At 48.8% G+C, this 26,412-nt stretch overlaps 1 protein-coding gene across 2 annotated transcripts in view; it reads left to right on the forward strand.

Annotated features, from left to right (window-relative positions):
- Positions 1–26,412, forward strand: part of LOC138268325 (DNA topoisomerase I, mitochondrial-like) — a 1,149,155-nt gene that overhangs the window by 1,011,674 nt on the left and 111,069 nt on the right. For both annotated transcript variants that reach the window (XM_069217851.1, XM_069217852.1), the window contains one exon: positions 24,507–24,650. In XM_069217851.1, coding sequence (XP_069073952.1) covers positions 24,507–24,650 — 144 coding nt within the window. The remainder of the gene's footprint in view (positions 1–24,506; positions 24,651–26,412) is intronic.

Raw genomic sequence — 26,412 nt, forward strand, 5'->3', positions numbered from 1 at the left:
AAAAGAAACCTGTTTGTTATGGTGCTTCATGAAAACTGTTAATTTCAACTCCACTCAATGATACTCGTCTTATCCCCCTCAGACCAATAGTGAACGGCTCTTTGCGACGTTTGCACAAACCTCTGAGCTGTATTATCACGAATTAAAGTTGTGAACTACAGGTTGCCTCTGAATCTCAGGAACAAATCCATGAAACTCTAAAAAAAAAAAAAAAAAAAAAAAAAAAAAAAAAAAATAAATCCTATGCAATTGAAACCTGTACCTGCAGCTCACCACAAACCCGCAGTAAAACTGGCGTCACATTTCAGAGAGACTCGTTACTGGCGCTTTAAACTATGCCCCTTTTAGAGAACCCCTTTCCTCCTTGCTGCTTCCTCCCACTTTTTCACCTCACTCAAATTACGGATCAGGGCTTATAAAATACTATCATATAGGAGCAGAAATACAAATTAGGCTGATCAGTTATTGTAATATCTGTAGGTTAAGCCTCTGCAGGTTCTGTAACGTGAAGGGCAGCAGCGCCACCCTGCGGACCTGATAATGCAGCCGAGCCTGCAAAGTAATCAATCCTGCAGAAGATCTGAAATTTCAGAAACACAAAAAGTTGTGTTGTGCCCTACAAGGTTTAGGGTTAGCAGTGGAAGGGCAGACTGCCTTCATAGAAGTTCTCACGTGTTAAATGGTACGCTTTCTTGTTCCCTTTACTCCGATAAATAAATGTGACCAATGATCGTTAGCCTATATGTAGATATACGTATATATTCACTGAAAAAAATAAGAAAATTATTTTTTATTGCTTGTAAGGCATTAATATGTTTTTCAACAAATTTCGTAAAATTCATCACAGTTAATAGGGATGTTCTCGTTAGAAAGTAAAACCGAATCCACAGAAAGTGGTCAGCAGTTGTAAGATACTCAAATCTCAACTCTTCCCCCAATGCGCTACTGATGACCTCACACTTCACAGATGACATCACAAATAACGGCCACTCTCTTAAGTGGCCCGCTCCCTCTGTGCAGAATATAAAGTCGTGAGCAGCGGTGGTTTGGCTGCTAGGCATGGCCTGTGTAGTTCTGAACTATTTTTGCGGTCTGTGTACCTGTATAACATACTTGAACCAAACTGATCTCTCACCTGACAACTGTCCTAGATCCGAGGATCAGTATTGGCCCATGTGCTGTAGTATGGGTCTGCAAACACCCCCAGTATGTTTTTCATACACTGTCCCTTTGGGGGCAATGCTAGGGTCTATGGACCAAGGTTTATTTTTTATTTTTTATTTTGGGGTTCAGAATTGGTCACTGTGACCCACCCCCCACATTGTGCTGGGAGTCAGATGATACCCCCTCCCCTCATAACCCCTGTATTTCTTCCATGTTCTAAGTCTGGGCCCCACATCACTTTATTGGGGATGCAAGTGAAATGTTCCTGCTGTCTAGGCAACCATAGTGGACTAACCAGCAGACCCACTCCTGAACTGTCAGTAGTCGCCCTTTCTGTCACAATATGGGGGCGCCCCAGAGCCACAGGGGTTTGATCTCTAGCTTCTTGATGAAACATATTTAGTTTAAAATTACTAACCCAGTGCTAACAATATTGAATAGTAACATCAGAGAAGATACAATTAAAAGCAGTGAAGCATTTCATGAAGTGACACCAACGAAAAAATGATAATATTGTAATTACACTTTCTAGCCATAACACCCCCACTGTGCTAGATCAAGGAGCTATACTGGTTCTATCGGATTAACAAAAATAAGCCTGTTCTCAAAGTTTCAGAGGTGATGCACATGCTTGATGTGAGACAAGGTCTTTCGCTGCCTGGAATAGCTTACCTGCTATCCCTGGCCACAAGGGCAAGGACATTGTCTCTTCGAGAAAAATGCTGCCCTCTCACCAGTCGGTGCAGTCAGAGTCTCGCAAGTGTGTTGCTGGAACAGCCTTCGGTTAAGGCAGTGGGAGCTGGTGCAGTGCCTGCCTTTATCGTCACCTCTGTGAAGTTCTCTACTAATTAATGGCTGAATCCCGGCGTTTATATAATGTTTTTCACTGAATTTTGGCATGTTTACAAATTAAAATTGAAAAGTCTGAAAGGACAAGTGATAGAAGCGTAAGGATGTACAAATGTTTGAAATAATAGAAGCTGAAAGGGAAATATCAGAATGTTTACAACATCCCTGGGATAATTCCTCAACTAAATAAACTGGGTATTCTTGAAAGCTACATGTTGAACATTTCTAAACTAAACAATCACAGAAATATTTGGCCATTCTGAGTGTTTTTCAGAAAGTTGATTTTCACTACTTCATGAGAGATTGTGGAACACAAGAATAGCTGAACACATGCTTTTGATGGAATCAGTTTTCACTTGATTATTCAATTTCACACAAAAGAAAGGCGTCTACATTGAAAAACCTATTGGTCTTGACATTTACCTCACCATTGAAGGGAGGGAGAACATTCCCCCTTGTACAATGGAATTGTTTTTCTCCAACCCTTGTGTAGTAAAGTGCCATCTTTCTAGCATAGTTACCCCCAATTTTTGCCTGATGTCAGTGTGTTTAGGCTGTAGTTCACTGGGATCCTGCTAACCAGGACCGCAGTGACTGTGCTCTCTCCCCTAAATTTGGTTCTGATACCCTTTTACACTCACAATTGGCATACTGGTGCACCTATGTAAGTCCATATTATATGGTACCCAGGGCATTGGTCCACCAGAGTTCCCCTATGGGCTGCAGCATGCATTGTGCAACTGTGCAAACTGACTGCAGGCCTATCATTGCAGCCTTCATGAAATAGTGCATGCACCATTTCACCACCTAACCTGGTCACTGCACTTAGACACTGTCACCGCTCTGGTAGGCCCTTCAGCCCTAGGGAAGGGTGCATGTCCCCAAATGTGAGAGTACCCCTGCATGATCAGGGTGCCCCTACAGACCCTAGGCCAATTCCTGTCCTCTGTAAGCACAGGGAAGCCATCTTAAGGTATGTAGTGGACACTGGTCAACACACGTGGTCCAGCTACATAATGGCCTCTCCAAACTTAGGCATTTTTGGTATCAAACATGTTGGAATCATGCAACTACACGGATTCCAGTGTTAGTTGCATGATACCATATACTCTGGGGGTTCCTTAGAAGATCCCGCAGTTCTGCCTATGCAGCTTTATGGGGTCTAGCTACCAGCCCATGCTGCTGCTAACCCCCAGACACTGTTCTACCCTCCTGCGAGTGAGCCAGGCTCAGGCCGGAGAAGCCGAACAAAGAATTGCCTGCAAGGGAGAGGTGTGACCACCTCCCCCTTTGTATTAGGTGTCTGAGGGCTGGGATGGGGTAGCCTCTGACCACCACCAGACTGCTTTGAAGGGCACATTTGGTGCCCTCCTTGCATAATTCAGTTTGCACTAGTTCAGGAACCCTGGTTCCCACTCTGGTGTGAAACTATACAAAGGACAGGGGAGTGACCACCCCCTCTGTCCAGCTCCTTCCCTAGGGAGGTGCACAGAACTCTGTCAGGTGGCCACTTGATTCTGCCATGTTGGAAACAAGATGAGCAGCAGCCCCAGGGAACATCTGACTGGTTAGGCAGGGAGATGATGTCGATGACCGTCTCTGATAGGTGGGGCACTTCAGAGAGTGACCAAACCCCTTTTAAGGTTACTTAAGGGCCCCCCGTATGTGTCCTTAGATTCGTCAAGCTATACTCTCCAAGTAACTCTCTGTAAGAAATCTTATGGTCATGGCCTCTGGAATTGCTGCTGGTCTGCTCTTCAACCGAAACATATCTGCTTCTAGTGGAAAAATTCCCACTGCGACATTTTCTCTAGATCCTGCAAGAATTCTTCAATATCCAAGGGTGTGCATCCTGCAGGGTCATAAGGACTCTGTTTGCACTTAAAAACATGAAGGAATCTTCCTTACAGTGAAGGAGCACTCTCCTGCATTTGCAGGCCCCTCAAGACATCATCGACCGGCTGGTGGGGTCTGGTGTCCCACGGACATCCAATGACTCTGCAACACAGGTGGTGTCTGTGGCCTCCTCTAGGTCCTGCTTGTCTTCTAACCAACATGGTAGACTGTGGGCCCCTGCTCCTGCCACTGGACTCGAACCCATGTGAACTGTGACTGTTGCACTTGCCAAGGCTTGTTGACTCTTCCTCCTGGAGATCTTCAGAAGCAAAGAACCCCCAGTCTTCAGGACTCTGCAACTCGAAGATTAGCCCCTGTCTTGCAACTCCTGCGACATGGGACTTCTGTTTTGTTGTGCTGGTGAGGCCTCCTTGTGACTCCCTGTGTCCATCGCATGTGGGTCACTTGTGGTGGCTCCAATAACTTCTTCTGGCTTTCCTGCATGCTGAGGGCCAGTCCTGACTCCCTCTCCTTGATAGTCATCTGGACCTTTGTGGTCCCCGAAACGTTACAAAAACTTTTTCAGCTCCTGTTTGCATTTGCCAGTGCTTGTTGATGACCTGGCTGGTCACTGACCCTCCTGTAATTCGGCGACCGTTTAGTGACAGCTCTGAGGTGACTCCTGGGACCCTCTGCCACTCCTGAACCCTGCCGATGGACTTATTCTTCCCCCGACTTGCAAGAACTTACACCTTCAGGAAAGTGGGCATTGCCATTTGCACCACCTGGGCACCTCCAAGGGTACTGGACTCTGTCCCCTTCATTTGGAGGTCAAATACATCCCTGGGTTCCACCGGCCTGGTCCACGGGTCCTGACAGCAGCTGGACAATCCAGCTTCCACTGACTTCAGAGATAGCCCCTTCTCCTCTCTGCATCTGGGTCCCTGGTGTAGGTACTCCTGTATTCTGGGTATCCTGGGATATGGCACTCTCCATCCATCCTCTTGTCTTTTGGTTTCCTCATGGTCCACTGGGAAGGGTCCTGAATCCCATAAACTCCTACCTATACTCTCTGCGTTAGCCTAGGGGACAACTGGGTGGGTAACTACTTTACACCTGGATGCTGGGGACACTTACTGCACTTAACTCTGGTGTTTCTATCTGCCCCAGCCCCTAGCTAAGTACCACACTTACCTTGGTTGGGTTCACTATTTGACATTCCACTTTTTTAGTGTATGGTTTGGCCCTCCCATAGGGCCATGTGTATTTTTATGCTGTTTCTGATGGTTTTGTGTACATACTGTGTGTAGATATCTCCAAAGTGAGATATACCAATGCTAATCTAGTAGTAGTGCTGTAATAAAGTATCCTTTATTTTTGTAACACTTGTGTTGTTCTTTCTTGTGAGTTACTCTCTGACTACTGTGGTATTGCAAGTGCTTTACATTCCTCCTGGATAAGCTTCAGCTGTTCACCTCAGCTACCCCTAGAGAGCTTTTGATATCTCAGCACCTATTAACTATCACTAAGGGTTGCCTGGACTCAGTATAGGGTGCCACACCATAGGTGTACACCGTAAACTGAGCCAGCCTCCTACACCTGGGTCTGCAGATGGTCTTTTAACAGTCAAAATCTACAATTTAACCTTTTGAAGCTTACCAGGCATAATTTGTTAATGCAAATATATAACAAACTATTCTGAGTGAACTTGCAGTTTTATGTTAAATTTGTGTGTAGTTATTTGTATAATTTGAACCTAGCCAAAAGGCAGCAAGCCGCTGCACAGGGTCAAAAGCAAGGACAAGGCCAAACATGTGATTTGTCAGCTGTTTTTTTTGGAAGCAGAAGTTTATGGTTACTGCATTGCCGTGTTGTTAAAGTGGTGCAGCTTTAACTTTTTTCTAATTTTTTTTTTTTTTTCCATATCGTTAAAAACAGCCACCAGGGATGGCGAGTTTGTCAGCCAGATAGAGAGTGATGCTAGTTGTGATGACTTTGAAAATCATGCAGCTACTTTTCAAGATGGTACAGACTGGCAGGGGATGCAGAAAGGTGATGATATTTTACTACTGCAGTCCTTGATGAGATGTCCTGCCTCATGTTGGATGCCATTAATGGAGGCCAATGAGGAGTTTTGAAGGCCATGGAACAGGGCGTTTCGGCCATCCAAATGCAAGAGCATGGGGGCTTGAAAAGCAGTTCTGAAGTAGCTTTCTGGGAGGAACACTTTCACTCTCTTTAGTTGTGGGCGCTGATACTAGGCAATCTTAGTTTTCATGGAATTATAACTTGAGAGTGAGAGAGGAGTCCAGAATTAATCCATGTGACCTTGCATTGGGTGAAAGTTGGGGAGCAAAACAGTCAATATTCATGCCATTGAGCCAGATCTGGACTGATTCTCGGTTATTATTAGAAAATAAATTCTGTCTTGGTGGGTTTGAGCTCCAGCTAGATGCTGGACTTCAAGTTCTGGGTGAGATACTGACTGTATTTGAGGGCACTGGATATCTGAAATGGAGGTTTTCAAGTAGCTTTGTATGGTAGGCATATTGCTGAACGTTGGTGCTGTTACAGTAAGTAGAGACTTAATAGTTTCCATGTAGGGGTCGAATGTGTGACAGGAACAGGATGGAGCCTTTGGGTACTCCGCAGGTGATGGGGATTTTCAGGGTCCTGGATGTGCACATATAAATGAACAAGTGTCAGTTGGAAAGTTAGAATGAGACTCAGTGACGAATGTTGCTAGTTAACCCCATTCATCTCTTTGGATTGGATGAGGTAGGATGGTCAGTGATGTTGAAGGCTAAGGCATCCAGCAATAACAGGAGGCAGTTGTCATTCACATGTTTAGTCAGAAGGGCACTATGGCCCTCATTCTGACCCTGGCGGTCGGTGATAAAGCGGCGGCCAAGCCGCCAACAGGCCGGCGGTCTAAAATATGCAATTCTGACCCTGGCGGGAACCGCCAACACAGCCCGCCGTATTAACACTCCGCCCGCCACGGCGGTACAAACAAACAGCGCGGCGGTCCCCACCAACAGCCAGGCGGCAGACAATGTACCGCCCACCCTATCACGACCCACCAATCCGCCACCTTTTCCGGGGCGGGAGCACCGCCGATAAGAACACTGCGGAAACAGACTACGAACGGGAAAACGCTCACCTCTACGCACTCCACGCGAGATTCCGACAGTATGGAACCAGAGTTGCAGGTCATCCCCGCACTCCTATACCTGCTCATATACCAGGAGCACGCCCGGCGGCGCGGAAGACATCGGTGAGTACTGCACCTACGACACAGGGGAGGGAAAAGATTACCGGCACACACCCACCCACCCACACCCACTACAACACACACATCAATGCATTCCCACAGATCACTGTCACAACCCACAAACCCCCCCCCTCCGAAATAATGCAAAGACCAAAAGAAGAGATCATAAACGGGCAGATATATTGAAATATGTACACCAGTAATCCCAATAAATAAATAAACTATGTACAAAATATACACAGCTACTAAATGTAGTCCAACCACTGTCCGTGGATCACAGGGGTCCTGTGCAAAGGGGCAAGGCCCAGTCCCACGACAAGAACTCCACGGAGAGAACACTGCAGGGGCATCAGAAAGAAAATAGGACAGGCACCTCAGGGGGAAGGGAAGGGGGGGCACCTCAGCCACTTGAGTACACGACGCCAGATCCACGAGGGGACTCCATGACCACTGGGCCATCCTGGGGAGTGCTAAGCCACAGTCCAAACAGTCCATACAGTGGGTGGCCTGCCCACTGGGCCATCCTGGGGAGTGCAAAGCCACAGTCCATACAGTCCATACAGTGGGTGGCCTGCCCACTGGGCCATTCTGGGGAGTGCAAAGCCACAGTCCATACAGTCCATACAGTGGGTGGCCTGCCCACTGGGCCATCCTGGGGAGTGCAAAGCCACTGTCCATACAGTCCATACAGTGGGTGGCCTGCCCACTGGGCCATCCTGGGGAGTGCAAAGCCACTGTCCATACAGTCCATACAGTGGGTGGCCTGCCCACTGGGCCATCCTGGGGAGTGCAAAGCCACTGTCCAAACAGTCCATACAGTGGGTGGCCTGCCCACTGGGCCATCCTGGGGAGTGCAAAGCCACTGTCCATACAGTCCATACAGTGGGTGGCCTGCCCACTGGGCCATCCTGGGGAGTGCAAAGCCACAGTCCATACAGTGGGTGGCCTGCCCACTGGGCCATCCTGGGGAGTGCAAAGCCACGGTCCATACAGTCCATAACAGATCCCACTGCCACTGGAGGAGGCAAGTTGGCCAGAGGACATCCTGCAGCCCTGCCCGAGATAGATCCTGCCCTGCCACGTCTGCCAAAGGGCCAGCGGTTCTTGCTTTGAAGGGCCCAGTTCAGCGGTTCTTGAGACGGCGGGGCCCAGCGGAGCGGTGCTTGAGACGGCGGGGCCCAGTTCAGCGGTTCTTGAGACGGCGGGGCCCAGTTCAGCGGTTCTTGAGACGGCGGGGCCCAGCGGAGCGGTGCTTGAGACGGCGGGGCCCAGCGGAGCGGTTCTTGAGACGGCGGGGCCCAGCGGAGCGGTTCTTGAGACGGCGGGGCCCAGCGGAGCGGTGCTTGAGACGGCGGGGCCCAGTTCAGCGGTTCTTGAGACGGCGGGGCCCAGCGGAGCGGTGCTTGAGACGGCGGGGCCCAGTTCAGCGGTCCTTGCCTTGAAGGGCCCAGTTCAGCGGTTCTTGAGACAGCGGGGCCCAGTTCAGCGGTCCTTGCCTTGAAGGGCCCAGTTCAGCGGTTCTTGAGACGGCGGGGCCCAGCGGAGCGGTGCTTGAGACGGCGGGGCCAAGTTCAGCGGTTCTGGAGACGGCGGCCGGTCTATGGCCAACTGCTCATTGCCTGGTGGTGCCCTCCTGGGCAGCGGGGATGGTGCTCCTTCAATGCCCACCTGGGATGTGGGTGGTGGGGCCCTCCTGGCCAGCTGGGCTGGGTCCTCCCTGGGCAGCGGCTATGGGGGTGGTGGGCTCTCCCGGGGCAGCTGTGCCGGTTCCTCCCGGGGCAGCGGCTATGGGGGTTGTGGGCTCCTCCTGGGCAGCAGGCCTGCTGCCTGACCTCTCCGACTTGCTGCCCTTGCCCTCCTTAGTCGTGGGCCTGTGCCCTTTCCTCCCTTTGGAGCTGTGGCTGGTGACTGTCTCTGGGTGGTGTCCGGGGGGGATGTAGAAGGCGGGCTCCTGCGGCGCCCCTTCCGCCTTCTGCTCCTCTTCCCAGGGGGTGGGCTGGCTGTCCCCTTGCTGCTGGGCGAAGATCCAGACATGCGGGCTGGCGGGCTCCAATACCCCTGCACCCTTGTCAAGGGGGCTGCAGGGCTGGTGGTGGCTGAGGTGCTCTTCTTACCCCGACGAGAAGGAGGGGGGGGCTCAGGGTCAGGAAAGAAGTTAGTAGTGGCGAGGAAGAGTTTCTTGGGACAATGGAGAGTGGTAGGTACAGTGGGAATGGGAGTGGAGGGAGAGGATGTGGTTGTAGGTGAGTCACGTTTGCTGTCTTTGGGTGCAGGTGCAGGAGGGATAGGCTGTCGTGAGGTGGATGGCTGTTGGGTGGGTGGGTGGCTGCGTTTGTGTGGTGTGGAAGAGGGGGTGACAGACACAGTGGGAGAGGACACAGGGGACGTGTAAATGGCAGTGGGGGTGGTGACTGCACGTGTGCGGACTGGAGTGGAGGGTGTGCTGGTGATGGAAACACTGGCTGATGGTGAGGTGAATGGAGGTGTGAGTGTAGACGTCACAGGGAGGGAGGAGGGAGACGAGGAGGTGGGGGTCACAGAGGTGGTAGTGACTGTTGGCATGTCTGCATCGGAATGTTGCGTGTGTGAATGTCTGCGTGATCTGTGGTGCTTATGTTTGGATGAGCTTCTCTTGGGTGTTGAGGTGTGTGCAGGCTGGTCTGATGGTGTGGGTGGGACAGGCAGAGGAACAGGAGACTGGGAGGAGGGAGTTAGTAGAGGGAGGCAGGAGACAGGGACAATGGCTGCCGTCAGTGCTGAGGCCAGAGCCTGGAACGATCGCTGATGGGCAGCCTGACCCGAATGAATGCCCTCCAGGTACGCATTGCTGCGATGAACCTCCCTCTCCACCCCCTGGATGGCATTCAAAAGGGTAGTCTGCCCAACAATGAGCGTTCGGAGGAGGTCAATGACCTCCTCACTGAGGGCAGCAGGGGTAACAGGGGCAGGGCCTGAGGTGCCTAGGGCGAAGGAGATGCCCGGCTTCCTGGCAGAGCGGGCACGGGGCGAACGCTGAGGGGCTGCTGGGAGGGCGGAGATGGTGCGCTGGGTGGCGGCTGTACCTGTAATGGCGGGGGGCACGGATGGTGCCACCCCCGCAAGGGAGCCCCCTTCCGAGGACGTGTCCGTGTCGCTGCAGGGTCCAGTCGTCCCCGTCGTGGAGCTCCCCTCGCCCTCCGTCTCACTGGTCCAGTCTGACTCTGTGGCATGGCCCTCCTGGGCCATGTGAGATGCAGCTCCCTCCTGCCCCGATGCCACTTCTCCTCCGCCTGATGATGCTGATGCACACAAGCACAGAAAGACAAACAAAAAGGGGGGGGGAGAGAGAAATAAAGGGATATTGAGTACATGGATCTCCGGTACAGTTAGCGGACATGACAGACACAGATGCCCCCTGCACTAAGTTGCGCACTTGTGGTCCGCTACGCATTCCGTGGAACATGCCCTACACGCCTAGAGTTGACAACTGCACCCATGGATGACACGGCCCAGGGATGGCTGTACTGACAAACTACTGAGGATGGTGGCTGGGGACACAGGGGCTTACGGGGGTGCCCAGCCTACAGATATCGCCCTGGCCTAGGGGGACCACCAGCCCTCCTCCCCCACCCAGACACCTCCACTGCGCGACAACAGAGTAGATAATGCTTGTTCTCACCCCCTTGTGTCTGCTGTGCTGCCCTCACGCGCCCATCCAAATCAGGGTAGGCCACCGCCAGGATCCGGAACATCAGGGGGCTCAGTTGACGGCAGGCACCCCGCCTACGTTGGGAGGCCATCCCCAGCAGAGACTCGGCGGTCTTCTTGGTCCCGCGGCGGATGTCCTCCCACCTCTTGCGGCAGTGGGTGCCCCGTCGATGGTGGATCCCCAGGGTCCGGACTTCCTTGGCGATGGCACGCCAAATCCCGATCTTCTCATGGGCGCGGACCTATGTGACACGTACAGGGAGGGAGAAATACCACGTTCAAGTTTGTCAGCATTTTCCTTGCCAGTGGCCCAACGCCCCCCATCCCCGCCAGGCCCCCCGCCATGCCCCCCGCCAGGCCCAACATGCCCCCCATCCCCGCCAGGCCCCCCGCCATGCCCCCCGCCAGGCCCAACATGCCCCCCATCCCCGCCATGCCCCCCGCCAGGCCCCCCGCCAGGCCCAACATGCCCCCCATCCCCGCCAGGCCCCCCGCCATGCCCCCGCCAGGCCCAACATGCCCCCCATCCCCGCCAGGCCCCCCGCCATGCCCCCCGCCAGGCCCAACATGCCCCCATCCCCGCCATGCCCCCCGCCAGGCCCAACATGCCCCCCATCCCCGCCAGGCCCCCCGCTGGGCCCCCAAGCCAGCCAGTGGCCCCAAATCCAGATTGAATTAAACTCACTTGTTGGTCTGGAGGACCGTAGAGTAGCGCATACTGGGGGAGGACCCCATCCACAAGTTTCTCCAACTCCTCTCCAGTGAAGGCAGGGGCCCTTTCCCCAGGCGCAGCAGCCATTGTCCCTTCCAGACCGAGGTCACAGCAACACTTGCAGTATAGGTCCTCTCCTGTGAAAGTTCAAGTCGCAAGTGGATAAGTAGATAGAAAATGGCGGTCACGTCAGCGGCGGTGCGTACCGCGGCGGTGCGTCCCGCCACCGCCGGCGCCCTTCGCCATTGGCTCCTGAAACCCATAGGCTTCAATGTTAACCAATGCGGCTTCGCGCCGCGGTCTTCGCCCGCCGCGGTGTGCCACGCCAGCGCATTGACCTCACATCCCATTGTCACACTTCACAGGTCAGGCAGCCGCCATTTCCAGGGCCCACATGGCTCAATTTCAACTGCGTCACACAGGCCTAGGCCTTGCATAGCCACTCACACGCCATTCACTGCATAGAGAATCGTTTACTGTGCTAGCTGTGAGTACGTACCTGTGGGTTGCTTGACTGTGTGCTCCATGTTGTCCTTCCTAGGCACTGTCCGCTGGGTTGGGCGAGGAGACGGATGAATCCTCCCGTGTACCGACCGCTGGTGGACCTGTCGACAATGGAAGAACGCCACATTATCCTGACCTACCGTCTTAACCGTGCCACTATCCATGAACTGTGTGCCCAGCTGGAGCCCGACCTGATGTCCCCCATCCGCCAACCCACAGGGATTCCCCCTCTGGTGCAGGTCACGTCAGTACTCCATTTCTTGGCAAGTGGGTCATTTCAGACAACAGTGGGAATTGCTTCTGGGATGTCTCAGCCCATGTTTTCGAAGGTGTTATCCAGAGTGTTGTCTGCCCTGATGAAATCCGTGAGGAGCTACATCATTTTCCCTGAGGTGGGCGAATTGGCTACAGTGAAGGGTGATTTCTACGCCCTTGGACATATTCCCAACGTCATTGGTGCCATTGATGGGACCCATGTGGCTTTGGTTCCCCCAAGAGACAGGGAGCAGGTGTACAGGAACAGAAAAAGTTACCATTCAATGAACATCCAGGTGGTGTGTTTGGCTGACCAGTACATCTCGCATGTAAATGCCAAATTCCCAGGGTCAGTGCATGACGCCTACATCCTAAGGAATAGCAGCATCCCTTACGTGATGGAACAGCTACAGAGACACCGTGTATGGCTAGTGGGGGACTCTGGGTACCCCAACCTGTCGTGGCTACTGACCCCAGTAAGGAATCCCCGGACCAGGGCAGAGGAACGGTACAATGAGGCCCATGGGCGTACTAGGAGGGTGATCGAACGCACCTTTGGCCTCCTAAAGGCCAGGTTTCGGTGCCTGCATATGACAGGTGGATCCCTAATGTACTCACCTAAGAAGGTGTGTCACATCATCGTGGCCTGCTGCATGCTTCACAACCTGGCTTTGCGCCGCCAGGTGCCTTTCCTGCAGGAGGATGGTCGAGACGGTGGTGTTGTGGCAGCTGTGGAACCTGAGGAGAGTGACGAGGAGGAAGACGACGGGGCTGAAACAGACAACAGGGACAGAATCATTGAACAGTACTTCCAATAGGACACAGGTAACATTTCAAAGATAATTTAGTAAATGTGAACTACTCTCCTGCATCTCTGCTGCCTGTCTATTTGCCCCAGTGTATGATGACTGAGTTGTGGCTTTTCCCTCCCTATTTCAGATCTGGGGTCCCCACTACGAGTCCTGTGCTTCGTTTCCCCATGGACTACAGCTTTGTGGCAGCTGTTTGTTGACTTCACCATGTACAAGGACATATTTGCACTGTCATGTCAATTACAATATATTGAAATCACAGCCAGACTCCAGATAGTTTTGTGCAAAATAGGTGTTTATTTAAGTGCTCAAAATGGGATGGGTGGTTTCAAGTGGGTGGGGGCTATGGTGAAGGAATGTCCATGGCAGAGTCCAGAGTAACAGTCACACAGGTGCATTGTCCAGAGGCCTGTGGAGAGATGGAGCATGGGCAGTTCAAGGATGGACAGGGTGACAATGTGGGACAGTGGGATGACATCAGGTGGTATCCATTGCTGGCGGGGGTCTTGACATCCTACTCTGTCTTCTTGCGAGATCTCAGGGCCCTCTTGCGGGGTGGTTCTTCTCCTGCAGGAGGTGGGGGTCTGGTGGGCTGCTGCTGTGCGGGGGCCTCCTGTCCACTAGCGCCGGCGGAGGTGGTTGGCTGTTCTTGGTCCAGGCTAGTGGCAGGGGCCCTTGGGTGTTGTTGAGTGTCCGCCCTGGTGTTGACGAGGTCCTGCAGCAGCCCTACCATGGTAACCAGGGTGGTGTTGAGGGCTCTGATGTCCTCCCTGTACCCCCGATAGTGTTCCTCCTGCAGTACCTGGATCTCCTGGAACCGGGCCAGTACCGTCGCCATCGTCTCCTGGGAGCGGTTGTATGCTCCCATGATGGTGGTGAGGACCTCGTGGAGAGTGGGTTCCCTGGGCCCGTCCCCCCCCTGTCGCACAGCTGCCCTCCGAGTTGCCCTGTTTCCCTGGGCCTCTGCCCCCTGGCCGGTGTGCCCACTACCACTGCCCCCAGGTCCCTGTTGTTGTTGGGGTGGTGGGTTATCCTGGGTGCCCTGTAGTGGTAGACACACCGCAGATTGACGCGCCCTGGAGACAGAGGCATGGGCCCGCTGGGTGGGAGCTGTGCTGGTGTTCCCAGAGGGGTTTGGGTCTGTAGTGGCCTGGGCCTGTGTGAGGGGAACCGACTGTCCAGAGGTCCCCGATGGTCCGGGCTGGTCATCGGTGTCCAGGTCGACAGAGCTGCTGTCATCGCTGACGGCCTCTTGGGTGGGGGGTGTGGAGAATTCTGGCCCCTCCGCCGCGGTGTGTTGACGGTCGGGTCCTGCAGGGGTATAGAGGTATGGTTATAGTTTCAATGTGTGGCATATGGGTGTATCTATGGGTTCTCGTGTCCCCAAGTGCTGGCATTCGTGTGTGGGGGCTTTGGTGAGGGTGGCTTGTGGGGGGGATGTGTATATGCATTGGGCATGCTTTGGTGATGGGTGTCCATGCTTAGTGGACGCATGCAGGCCTAGGTTTTGGGATGTGTGGGTTGTGATGGTGAGACATTGGCGGGGAATAGGTGTGCTGGGGGTGGGGGTGAGGATGGTGGTGGGGGTGAGGATGGTGGTGGGGGTGAGGGTGGGGGTGGGGGTGGGGTTCGAGGATGGGGGTGAGGGTTGGGGTATGATTTGGCATGCAGGTGGGGGGGAAGCAGTAGTGAAGCTTCAACTTACCAGTATCCATTCCTCCGCCGACTCCTGCGAGGCCGTCAGGATGCAGGATGTTCAAGACTTCCTCCTCCCATGATGTGAATTGTGGGGGTTGAGGTGGGGGTCCTCCGCCAGTCTTCTGCACGGCGATGTTGTGCCTGGATACCATGGAACGCACCTTCCCCCGTAGGTCGTTCCATCGCTTCCTGATGTCTTCCCGATTTCTGGGGTGCTGTCCCACAGCGTTGACCCTGTCGACAATCCTCTGCCATAGCTCCGTCCTCCGGGCAATGCTGGTGTATTGTATCTGTGTGCCGAACAGCTGGGGCTCTACCCGAACGATTTCCTCCACCATGACCCTGAGTTCTTCGTCTGTGAAGCGGGGTTGTCTTTGGGTGCCATGGGGTGGTGTGTATGATGTGTGGGGTGGAGTATGTGTAGTTAAGTGTGTTGAGTGTGGTGGTGTGTGTTGTTTTGTGTGTGGATAGTGTGTGGGTGATGGTGTTGAGTGGCTGTGGCTGCTAGTTTGTGGATGCTGGTGTCTCGCTCTGGCCTTCTTTCAGAATTTTTTGGCGTAGGGGTTTGTGGGTGATGTGGGTGTGTGTTTTATATTGTATTGTGTGTGTGGGAGTGGTGTGTGTATGTGTATCAGGTGTGTGGGATTCAAATCGTCCAATGTGGCTGAGTTTTGTTCGTTTGTGTGTATTCTGACCGCGGCGGTGTGTCCCGCCAATGGAATACCGCGTTTGAATGACCGCCGCGTGGATTCGTGGGTCGTAATGGCATGGGCGTATTTCTGTTGGCGTGGCGGTGGAGGTTTTGTCACCTCCACCTTTCCGCCGACCGCTGGTCTGGCGGTCGGTTGTGGCTGTCGGATTTTCGGAGGTTTGCCTTCTGCGGGTCAGAATGACCGTGGCGGGTTTCCGCGGCCGCGGCGGTGTTATGGCGGTCTTCTGACCGGCGGTAAGTGCATTTTACCGCCGGGGTCAGAATGACCACCTATGTGTAAGATAGATGTCTCCATGCTAAAGTGGGACCTGCAGTCAGATTGATAATTACGCAGAAGTTGGCTTACATGGGTTTGGCCTATCTTCAGAGCTTATATGAAGGTGCCTTGAGTGAGTGTGGTGTTGGCAATAATGAGTAGGTGAGAGCAATTCTCAGGTGAGGTAAAGTATAAGAGTAAGACTTCTTAACTGCAGGTGGTTTTAAAGTAGTTTGGTATTTCAGTGAGATCTGCAAGGGAAAGGACTTCGAAATAGGACCATTGCTGGAGTATGAACAGGAGTGGGTCTAAGCAAAGCAAGCCTCTTACTGTTAATGTGCTGTTGAATTTTCTGTATTTTTATCCTTTTAAGAGGAGGTTGGTGGCATTGCACTGGTCTATGGAGTGTGGGATGATAGGGTCAGGCATTGGGTTTATTCAGTGCATTATTCTTGATGAGCATTCTATTGTTGACAGCTTCACTTATGGTATAGTACTTTGCTCTGGCTGATGTGATGAGATTGTAAGTGTGTTGCATGGTAGGAATATTGTCGGGTGAGTGCCAGGGTGCTGAAGATTGTAGCTTACATTTACATCTTTTAGTTGGAACATGGATATAAGTTGGCCAGGTGAGAGCTGAATTGAAACATTACGTAGTTGATAGAAAAGTCTTTGAATGATTGGAGGGTTTGTGTGTTCTTCTTTCAGCTTCACCTTGGTTTGTTTTTGGGCCTTGAGACGTGATAGGAATAGTAAGGTGGTCAGTCTAGTCCATGGGTATTGTTTGTTTTAATTGGATGGTTGAAAATATGATATTGAGGATATGGCCTTTGGAGGGTTTTGATTGAGAGGCAACGTACCCAATGTTGAGCATGTCAAGGAAGGGTGCCTGTTTTTTTTTTGTTATTGTTGTTTTTTTTAGCTCTTGGTGTCTTGTATCGTGAGAGATAGAAGTCATCTACGAGGGATCCAAGAATTTGTCAATTAAGTCTTGTTCTGACCTGTTAATGTGATGGTAGGTGGCAGACTGAGAAGTGGCATGTCAGGAGCTCTGTGGAGTTGAGTGCCACTTACTTGCCTAGGGAGCAGGATCAAGATGTCAGCGAGGCCACCTTTCCTCCTATATTTATTGTCTGTATGATAAATGCTGTACCCTGTGGGAACAAGGATATCTAGGATGTGGGAGAGAACCAGTTTTCTATGATGAGAGCAGCGAGTGTCCATTGGATGATGAGCTCTGTGATGTCTGGAGCATACAGTACTGCAGAGCATCTGTTAAAGAGCATGTTTGAAATGTGTGATAGCTTGAGGGTGTGTGTTGGTTAGCAGGATGTATGGGTAGGTTGGACTTATGTTTTGTGAGGATGCTATGGGAGGACTTGTGTTGTCTCGGTGTGAATGTGGGTATGGGCAGAGGGGGTACTGGGTGAGGCATATGGTTTTATCTTGTATATTGCAGTGAAGCAGGGCTCTTGGACAAGACTATTCTTTAGTTTAGCTGGCCCATAAAAGAAATGCCTTTGTCTCTGTCCTTTCCTAGACACACCAAGGTGGATATATGCCCTAGGAGTTATTTGAAGAATTGAGTAGGGAAATGGATGTTTGGAAACGCAGTAATGTCACTTCTACTGGAGGTGGTACTGGAAAATTAGGTCTGCATTTCTGGCTCTCTTAGAAAGGGCTTTGGCATGATGTGAATTCCTGAAAATGTGAATTCTCGGGAAACGCAGTGATGTCACGTCTTGTTAAGGTTGATGATGGTTTCATTATTTTCTGTAGCAGAGAGCAAGTAATTGTACATCAGCTAGAATGGAAAATGTAACTTATATGGGACCCCTTAAAATATTTCCCTCCCAGCACGGATCTGCACAAAACGTGACATGCCAAAACATAGCCAGTTGCCACTTGTCTACCAATGTCCTGCAGTTTCCACAAATGACACCAATGTTATTACAAACGAAAGCACCCCTTTTTCAGTGGGTATGATAGTCCGTATTCACGCTACTAACCAGTGTAGCATAATACAAGATGTAAGGTCCCTTGGGCACTATATTCAATGGACCGTATTGTTTGAAAGAAGGATGCATGATTTTGTTACCTGTGAATGCCGAATAACTGACAAATATAAAGGTGAAGAATTTCAGTAATGAGTCTTCTGAAAATACAGCAGGAAAGATTGATAGAGGTTCCTCCTAAAGAGTATACAAATGAATATCAGATAACACATAAACATGGAACATGAAACATTGTATGTCTGTTCTAAATAAAAAAGTGTGCAGAGTTTGTATGAGCTTTATTGTATAATTACCAGACACGTGGGCCAATGAGGAATACAAGCTTTCGACACTAGTGTCACCTCCATCCATGGGAGAGCACAGGGAGGACTTTTAATCTGGATATAGGTCTAATTTAACTGAGATACCTTAGGTAAATGGGCTACATTTTCTTAAAAAGGACACATGATTTTAGACTACACAGTCCTAATTAAAACCTTAAGTGATCACAACATAGTAACAACGAGATCATCAGTTTCTAAATGTATTTCACAATCCTACTGTTATTGTCCTGCAAACAGAATGTAGTGTTTGTTGGACTTGGCCCTTTCTGCAGTGTAATCCCAAAGCTTTTTTGCATTCACTCTCCTTTTTTCTGAGCCCGTTTTTGTTGTTCTTTCGGATTCTGTGCACTTTACCCCTGCTAACCAGTGCTACTCTGTGCACTTTACCACTGCTAACCAGTGCTACACTGACTGTGCTCTCTCCTTTAAACATGATACAATTAGCTCACACAATTAGGCCTTTTAATGTACTACTTGTAAGGCACTAGTAAAGTGGTAGTACATGTACCCAGAGCCTGTAAATTAAATGCTACTGGTGGGCCTGCCGCGCTGATTGTGTAGCCTTTTAAACATGTCTCAGGCCTGCCACTACAGAGCCTGGGTGTGCAGTTTTAAACTGTCATTTCAACATGGCAAAATACATCTTTTTGCCAGGCCTAAACCTTTCATTTTAATACGTGTGTCACCCCTAGGGCATGCCAAAGGGCAGGGTGCAGTGCATTTAAAAAGTTGGGCATATATTTTATTTTTATTTTTACATGTCATGGTACTAAAAAACTCTTACGCACGGCCTGCCTCTCCTATTGGATAAAAGTGGGTTAACTTATTATATTTAATATGTTATAACTTTAAATTATGAGCAGGTAGGGGTGTTGAGTTTTGTGTCTAAACAAAATTAATTTAAAGCTCTCCTTAGTGGTAAAGCCGAATTTCAAGTCACAGTTCTGAAAATAGTAGTCATGGAAAGTTGGAATTTTCTTGCCCTATTTGGTGTCTGTAGTCTGTTCTAGGATCACATGACTAGGTGCAGTTGGCAGTTGATCTTTGTGTATTCCTCCCAGGCAGTGAGCCAAAGGGAAGATAGATGCAAGGTGGACCACTGTAACTTATGGAGGGGGTGGAGCTGTCACCTACCACACTTGCACATCACAAAAGCCCAGCCTGAACTCACTTGCATCACCAGATAAGCTTGTATCCTCAGATAAGCTTGGCCTAGGGCAGGGAAGAAGGGGGATGCTTGATAATTTGGGGGTGGGGGTGGAAGTGGGATCCTCCAGAACCTTCTACTTCAAAGTGGGCACCAGATATAAATAATAGATCTTCAGACCAGCTCTTCAGTGGATATCCGGGCCTGTGGAAGATTCAGAAGGACAGCTTTGCTGCAAGGAGGACTGCACTCTGCTGCCTGCTGTGCCACCATACTGCCGCCCTGCCTGAGTTCGAAGGACTGGACCTGCATCTTGAACCCAGGACAACCAGAGTGACTCCAAGGGCTAGTTGGCTGGCCTCTGAATCAGAGCCTCAGGGACAGAACAGGCTCCAACAATCTTGAACCCAGCACTTGGACTCTGCCAGCTGTGAATTCTGCCCTTCCTAGAGGTGCCACCACAATCCAGGACCATTGGAAGTGGGACTGAAGGTGCTCTGCCAGCCCAGCTGTGGTCCCAGCAGCATTGATGCAGCGCAACACATCGCCTTCCACAACTCTGCATCGGAAACGCAATGCTTCCCCTCACAAAACTACACATTGGAACACCCGTACAAAGCATCCCCATTACAGGGATTCACATTGCATCTCACAGCCTCCATGGAGTTGCCACTGCAAGATGCATCCTAAATGCAGGATTGCACATCGCAAGCCCCTCTTCAAAGGCATCCTCGATGCCGACTCAAGAATCCACATCTCAAGCCCCACAAACTCTTCAGAACCAGCTGGTATGCAACACATCTTTGAGGCAGGACTTCACATCGCAAGCCCGTTGTCGACGTCATCCTCAATGATACAGGACCTTGCATCGCAGCCTCGCATTTACCCACAATGCATCTCCACCCCAGGACCTTGTATCACCTTAACGTGGGATCTCATAACGCTCTGCAACCAGAATTGAAGGTACTCTTGCTCAGTGGCCCTAAATTGGTCACTGTATCCTGTCTGTGATCCATCGCAGTGGCCTGAACTTGTAACTTTTTGTCCCTGTTCGGCGTAATCAGGTAACCACACTTTCTGCAACTTAATGCTATATTCAACTTATTCCTTAAAAATTACATCTCTCTGGTTCTACTGATTGGATTATTGTCATTTTGGTCTTAAATGTATTACATTTTACTCTATTTTTGTAAATTGGTGTGGGATTTTTCTTGTGTTATCTTTAACTTTATTAACATTAGAAGTGCACCATAAAGACTTTACACATTGCCTCTAAAGAAGTGAGGACTTGCAGAAAATGTAATGAGCAAGTGATCGGTTTTTGCTAGAAAGGTATTGAGAAAGACCTGGAAGTACTTGGAAAGGGGAAGTAGCTCAACATTCAGCAGTCATCTGTAGAATTGATAATGGTTCTTTTTTCTAGAGAGAATGCTGTCTAACTTTAAAACTAAATACTACACCAAATACCTTGATTGCTTATTGTTTTATATGTATAGCCTAAGGGCAGGAAGTGTGGTGCATGACTGTTGTGTCTTATCCTGGGATTTTTTATTTTTTTTAAACAGTAGTCAAGCCTATATTAGACAGTCCTTGAGGTAAATTTCAAAGTCCAATAAAGACATTTAGGTATGTAGCATTTCTAAATTTATTAAATGCTGTGAAGTGCCTATGCTGCTCCCATCAACATGGTCAAATTTGTATATGCCTAAAGAGTATATTTACCCTATAAGTCCATACAAGTAACATACAAGGTGTAGGAAGGGCCTGGAAGTTAAATGCCACCACTGGACTACTGCACCTATTGTTCCATTCACTACAGTGCCAGTACAAACATGGCTTCAGACCCACCAGTGTAGCCTGCCTGTAGCAGTGTAAAAACTGTAATTCAACCTGTCACAATAAACCATTTAAAGAAATTAAACCTTCTACTTAAAATTTAATAGGTCACCCCTATGTAGGGCTTGCCGGCCACAAGACTGGGTGCATGGAATTTTGAAGTAGGACATGTAGAAAGTTAATGTTAAAATGTCCTTAAAGTGACTTGCACCCAAAAGCTATATTTATTACTGTGGCAAGCATAGCTGTCTTATTTAGAACACAAGAGTGCAGATTAAAAATCCTAATACAATCGTAATACTCAATTTCTGGAGTGAGACATGCTAATAAAAAAGAATTAAACAACTATTTAAAATAGTTAGTAAAAATGCAATTCGGTGGTGAAGTTGGACATTTAATAAGTATTAAGGAAACATAACTGATAGAAAGTTAACATTTCCCTGCTTGAAGCCCCTGGAGCGTAAATTGCATTTGCTCTCCCACTTCTGCCAGCCAACAATTAGCATTTGAATAGGTGTGAAATTGGTGCAAAGTGCATCCCAGGAGCAAACAGAAGGCTGACCTTAGCAGAGATGGCTCTTCTAAATCTGACTGCATATGCAAGTAAGCTGTGGGCATCCTTTTTGAGATTAGCGTCAATTTCTGCTTCAATGTCTAATCTTACTTAACAGGTCTGCTGGGTTTATAACACTTGGGGGTGCACTTCAAAGGAAGGGAAACAATGCCAAAACAGTCCTTGTGCACCAACTGTCTGGCTGGTGAAAACCCCATCTAGTGTTCCACCACATATCTCTTTGGGTTTATTGTAGGTACAGTGACTTCCCCCATATTTGGTTTTAGTGTTTGATGTGTGAGGACATTAGGATTATCATAATGCACTCCCTACACATATTCCCAGCCCTCTGAGCCAAAGTTAGTGGCTGAAGGTTTTCACCATCTTAAAAATGCCCAAAGTGGGTAGCATTGGCCTCAGGAGCATTTACCCCATTGGTTAGGCCGACCCCAGAAGTCCTTCCCACCCACTAGCTCAAGCCAGGAATAAATATGGCACTTCCAGGGACCCACTTCAGAATGCTCCTGGACCTGCTCTTTTGTATGTAGGACAATGAAGTGGTCTCAAAAGTTCAACTGGCTGACCTCCTGTTCAAACTATAGGGTTACAACAAAGCTACAAGAGGCCTCTCCTACAACTGCTCACTTGACCAGTGGGACCTGAACTGGACTGTACGGAGGCTTCCGCCTGACACCATGTGTATCTCTTAGTGCCTCTCCTGAGGACCTAGGGGGCTTTATTAGGGTACTCCTGTGGTAAATTGGGACTTAAGAGAATAAAGCTAAAAGGTAAAATCTTTGACCAGGACAAACCTGGGTGGTGTATCTGACCAGCATTTCATTGTGGTCAATATCAAATAGTGCCTAGGTTCGAGTCTATCGCAACTATTGACTATCATAGGCACTTTATGCTTCTTGGTGCTGTTCCTAGTTAAACTTTTTTTTAAATCATATCTCAAGAGCCCTTTATTAGATTTGCCATTTTGGTGTCACTTTATTTATTACATTTTACTCTATTGTTCTAATTTGGTTTGGAATTTTTGTTTTGCCTTTCAACTTTAACATTTTGGTACTTTATAAATAATTTACATATTGCAGTAAATTAAGCCTGTCTGCTCTGCGCCACAGCTACTACTGGGTTGAGCTCAGGTTAATTAAGTAACTTTGAGGGTTGAACCTGAAAAGGGTTGTGATTAGTCCTTCAGGTGGGTCATCGCCCACCCCAAATAATCAAATTTCTTTCATGCACTATCTAGTTGTTTGTGAACTTACACTGCAGCACAAATGCTAAGGTCAGATATGGCCTGTGGTGTGAAGGTCCAGGTAATTTTGACATAAGGGAGGACCACCAATGATTTGTGCTGGCCTGCTTACTCTTTATTTTGTAAATGAAGAACGTTTTATATAGCTATAATAAGGCAGGTGGATGTGTCTGTGCTTATGGCTAGGACGCCCCAAAAAAAAAAAGAAATTAATAGTTTTTTTTTTTTTTAATGGAAGACATGCACTAATTTTGCCAGAGCTCCTATCCTAACTATTTACCGAAAGTCCGTTAAACACAAAGCCTTTTACCTTGAGAACAACCCTTGGAAGTTGTGCAAGTCGTTCCTTATAAGGGAATGCTTTTAGAGAATGGTAATGGATGGTTCCATTTGTTGCACACTGGAACACGAAATTGTTAAATCTCTAGGGACACTTTTTTTGGTTGTATAGATTAGGAAATAAACCCTAGAAGAAAGTGTTTCTCACTTATAGCATATGGTTATTAGATATGGTTAGGATGTGTTTTACTGAAACATCTTCACTTCAAATTGAAGAAAATAGGTTTTGTAGACTTAATTTAAGTTTACCCCCAACGTTCTCCCTGTTTTTTCATGCAACGTGAAGCTTTGTCTTCGCCCACTGGAAGCTGGAATATTGATGGCACCCTTATTATTGTGGATTTGTTTGGTCAAATCCTTCAGCCCAGCTGAACTGGGTACTATTCAAAAGTGTTATGGATGTGAAGGGTATGAACACATTTCAGTGGCTTCTCTTTGTATAGAGAATGTGTGTGGGAATGGGGGATCTGATTGGCATGATTCCGCCGTGCTATAGTTAAGAACAATAAGATGTGCATTAAAATGTCTTCTTGGAAGAGAAACGCCTAAGTAGGGAATCTGGTCACCTTAGCACATACCCTGTTAGATGGCCTTGTTGGAATAAAAAAAAAAAAACGTACTTGGGCACTGACCAGTCCTTATGTAGGTGATGGATGGAAATAAGCTATCTTTTCCTAAGGGTTAGGTTTTGTAACAACTTTCCTTTCACCCCGTCCTGTGACTACATGTATCCCAAACCATGAGGTGCACTTTGTGTGCTTTTGATGAAGATAAAAATTAATACAACATAAATGGATACCACCCGTACTGGAGTAGGAGCAGTTTAACATCGGTAGACGAGCATTTCTTATTTTCAGCAATTCTCCACTCCAATAGACTCTCATGCTGGGGGTTGCTGTGTCCAGTGGTTCACTGGAGGAATGCTTCAGCGGCTAGTTTGTAGCTGTTATTTGTATGATGACATTGTAGTGTTTAATGCTTAATGGCATCATTCCATAAACTCTGTGTATTTGTTTTATGGTTGATATTTTTAGCTGGAATAAACTTTAAGAATGAATGAATGAATGAACAGATGAAGGAAACACGGTTAGGTTAAAACATTCACTTTTGACCATGATGTTGCCAATGATGGGCACGGTCCTGATGCTGCAGTGTAGTTGAGTGACTGAGTGAAGGGCTGAAATACGGAAGCGGTCGAAGGCAGCTGTGAATAAATGAAAAGGAACATTATTCTAATATGTAAACAAATCAAATCCTTTTCTTTTTTTGGCAGGGAGAAAAAGATTGGGAGAAGTATGAGATAGCCCGGAAGTTGAAGGTTTGTGTGGACCGGATACGAGCTCAGTATCGCGAGGACTGGAAGTCGAAGGAGATGAAGCTGAGGCAGCGAGCAGTGGCGCTTTACTTCATTGACAAGGTTAGAGAACGGCCCGAGGAACTGGAGACTGCAGAGACCCTGGTCACCCACTGCCTGGTCTTAAAGCACCTATGAGATGACCGTCCCACTGTGGCGTGCCACATCACTTCTCACGGCGCACAGGCTCGTGTATTCTTGAGTAATCATCTATGTTTTACAGTGGTTCAAGGTTGAATGAGACTTCAAACTTAAAGGCGATGAAGGGTCATGTTTGAGCTACATTATAAAAGAAATATGCTGCTGTAACGTATCAGTCTGGACAAAGGGCGCACATAAGCAACTTTATCGAGACACTCAGAAAAGGTACATTTGAGCTTGCACAGCATTCAACTATTTCAGGCATAAATGCACATAAAGGAATTATACACACATGCAGTCACTCAGAAAACACCATAGACACAGATATGAATACATGTGCACGAAGACAGCATCTCCCAGTTATACATCTTGTTTTGTGTACTTCACAAATAAATGACAGGACCCACGCACGTAGTTTATACCTAAAATACATCTGTACTATACCAATGGCAATGCCGAAAAAAGGAGAAAAAGAGTGACTAGTGAAGGCAGGACTGCTTTGACAGTGAAAGGCCTACCTCCATGTTTTGTCTGTTTACTGGCACATCCGCACAACGCCCATTAGGCTGAAGGTGCAGCGTAACGAAACAAAGTGGCCATCTTGCAAACTACATGGAGGGGCCCCACTCTGTACTCACTTAGGAGCTCTCAGGGCAGGGCACTGTGCTGATGGGGGCCTCTGGTGCTCGGGCCCCGCGCATGGCGGGGGCTTTAGGGGCCTTTGTTATGTCACTGGGCTGAAGCTGTGCTGATGTCTGTACCAGGAAATCTGTGCGAAGTAGGGGTGCAGGAGAGAGTCAGAATAACATTTTTCTCCAGAGACCTTCAGTTTATCTTGCTGCTGCATTGTCCTCAAAGGAGGCGATGGGGGTCACGTGATTCATGACACCTAGGACTAAAACCCCACAGTTTGGAGTTCTCATTGTGCAAGCCAATGAACAGGTTTTAAAGTGAGAAAATGCTTGCCCATTATGTTGGTGTATGACGTCACATCGGCACTTCAAAGGCAATCTCTGACACGGTCCTCTCCATCCAAGCAAATAAAGCAGACGTCACAAACCGTTTTCAATTAAATTGTATTTATATAGGGCTTACTACTCCTGAGGGGTAATGAGCTCTAAATACATGCTAAAAAGAGAAGATTTTTTTTTTTTTTTAATGCAGTGACATCACAGTCCAGACATTTTTGCCAATAGCATCTTTCACTGGGGGAGAAGCGCGGGGAATGGGTTGTGGTTTTGATTCTAAAAATGCTAAGTACCGATTAAAGCATAAGAACATGCAAAACTATGTCGGCAAAATAGGGGTGGAGTGGGGGTGGGTGGATAGCAAAGATGGTCAGTGGGTAGAATATCCAATTCTCTGGATCAAAGATTCCTGGCTGCTTGTTTTTTTATTTGTGCAGTTTTATATAGAGCAAACCTGGCATAAGGATGCTTTACATGAGCATCAGATTACATTACACAATCAGATTTTTTTAGGAAAATGGAGATAAAGTGTTTTGCTCAGGATCGCAGGATGTTGAGTTAAAACTGAGATTCAAACCTCACTCCCCAGTCAAAAAGTTGGCAGCTCAGGCCATTAGGCCACATCTTGTCCGCTAATATTGGTGTCAGTTGAGGCTGGTGATCTTTGAAAGTGGTGGGAGAAAGTACTGTGCAGAATTTCACCCCGTTTATTTTTC

This window comes from Pleurodeles waltl, chromosome 12 (assembly GCF_031143425.1).
Source record: "Pleurodeles waltl isolate 20211129_DDA chromosome 12, aPleWal1.hap1.20221129, whole genome shotgun sequence".
NCBI classification, from domain to species: Eukaryota; Metazoa; Chordata; class Amphibia; order Caudata; family Salamandridae; genus Pleurodeles; species Pleurodeles waltl.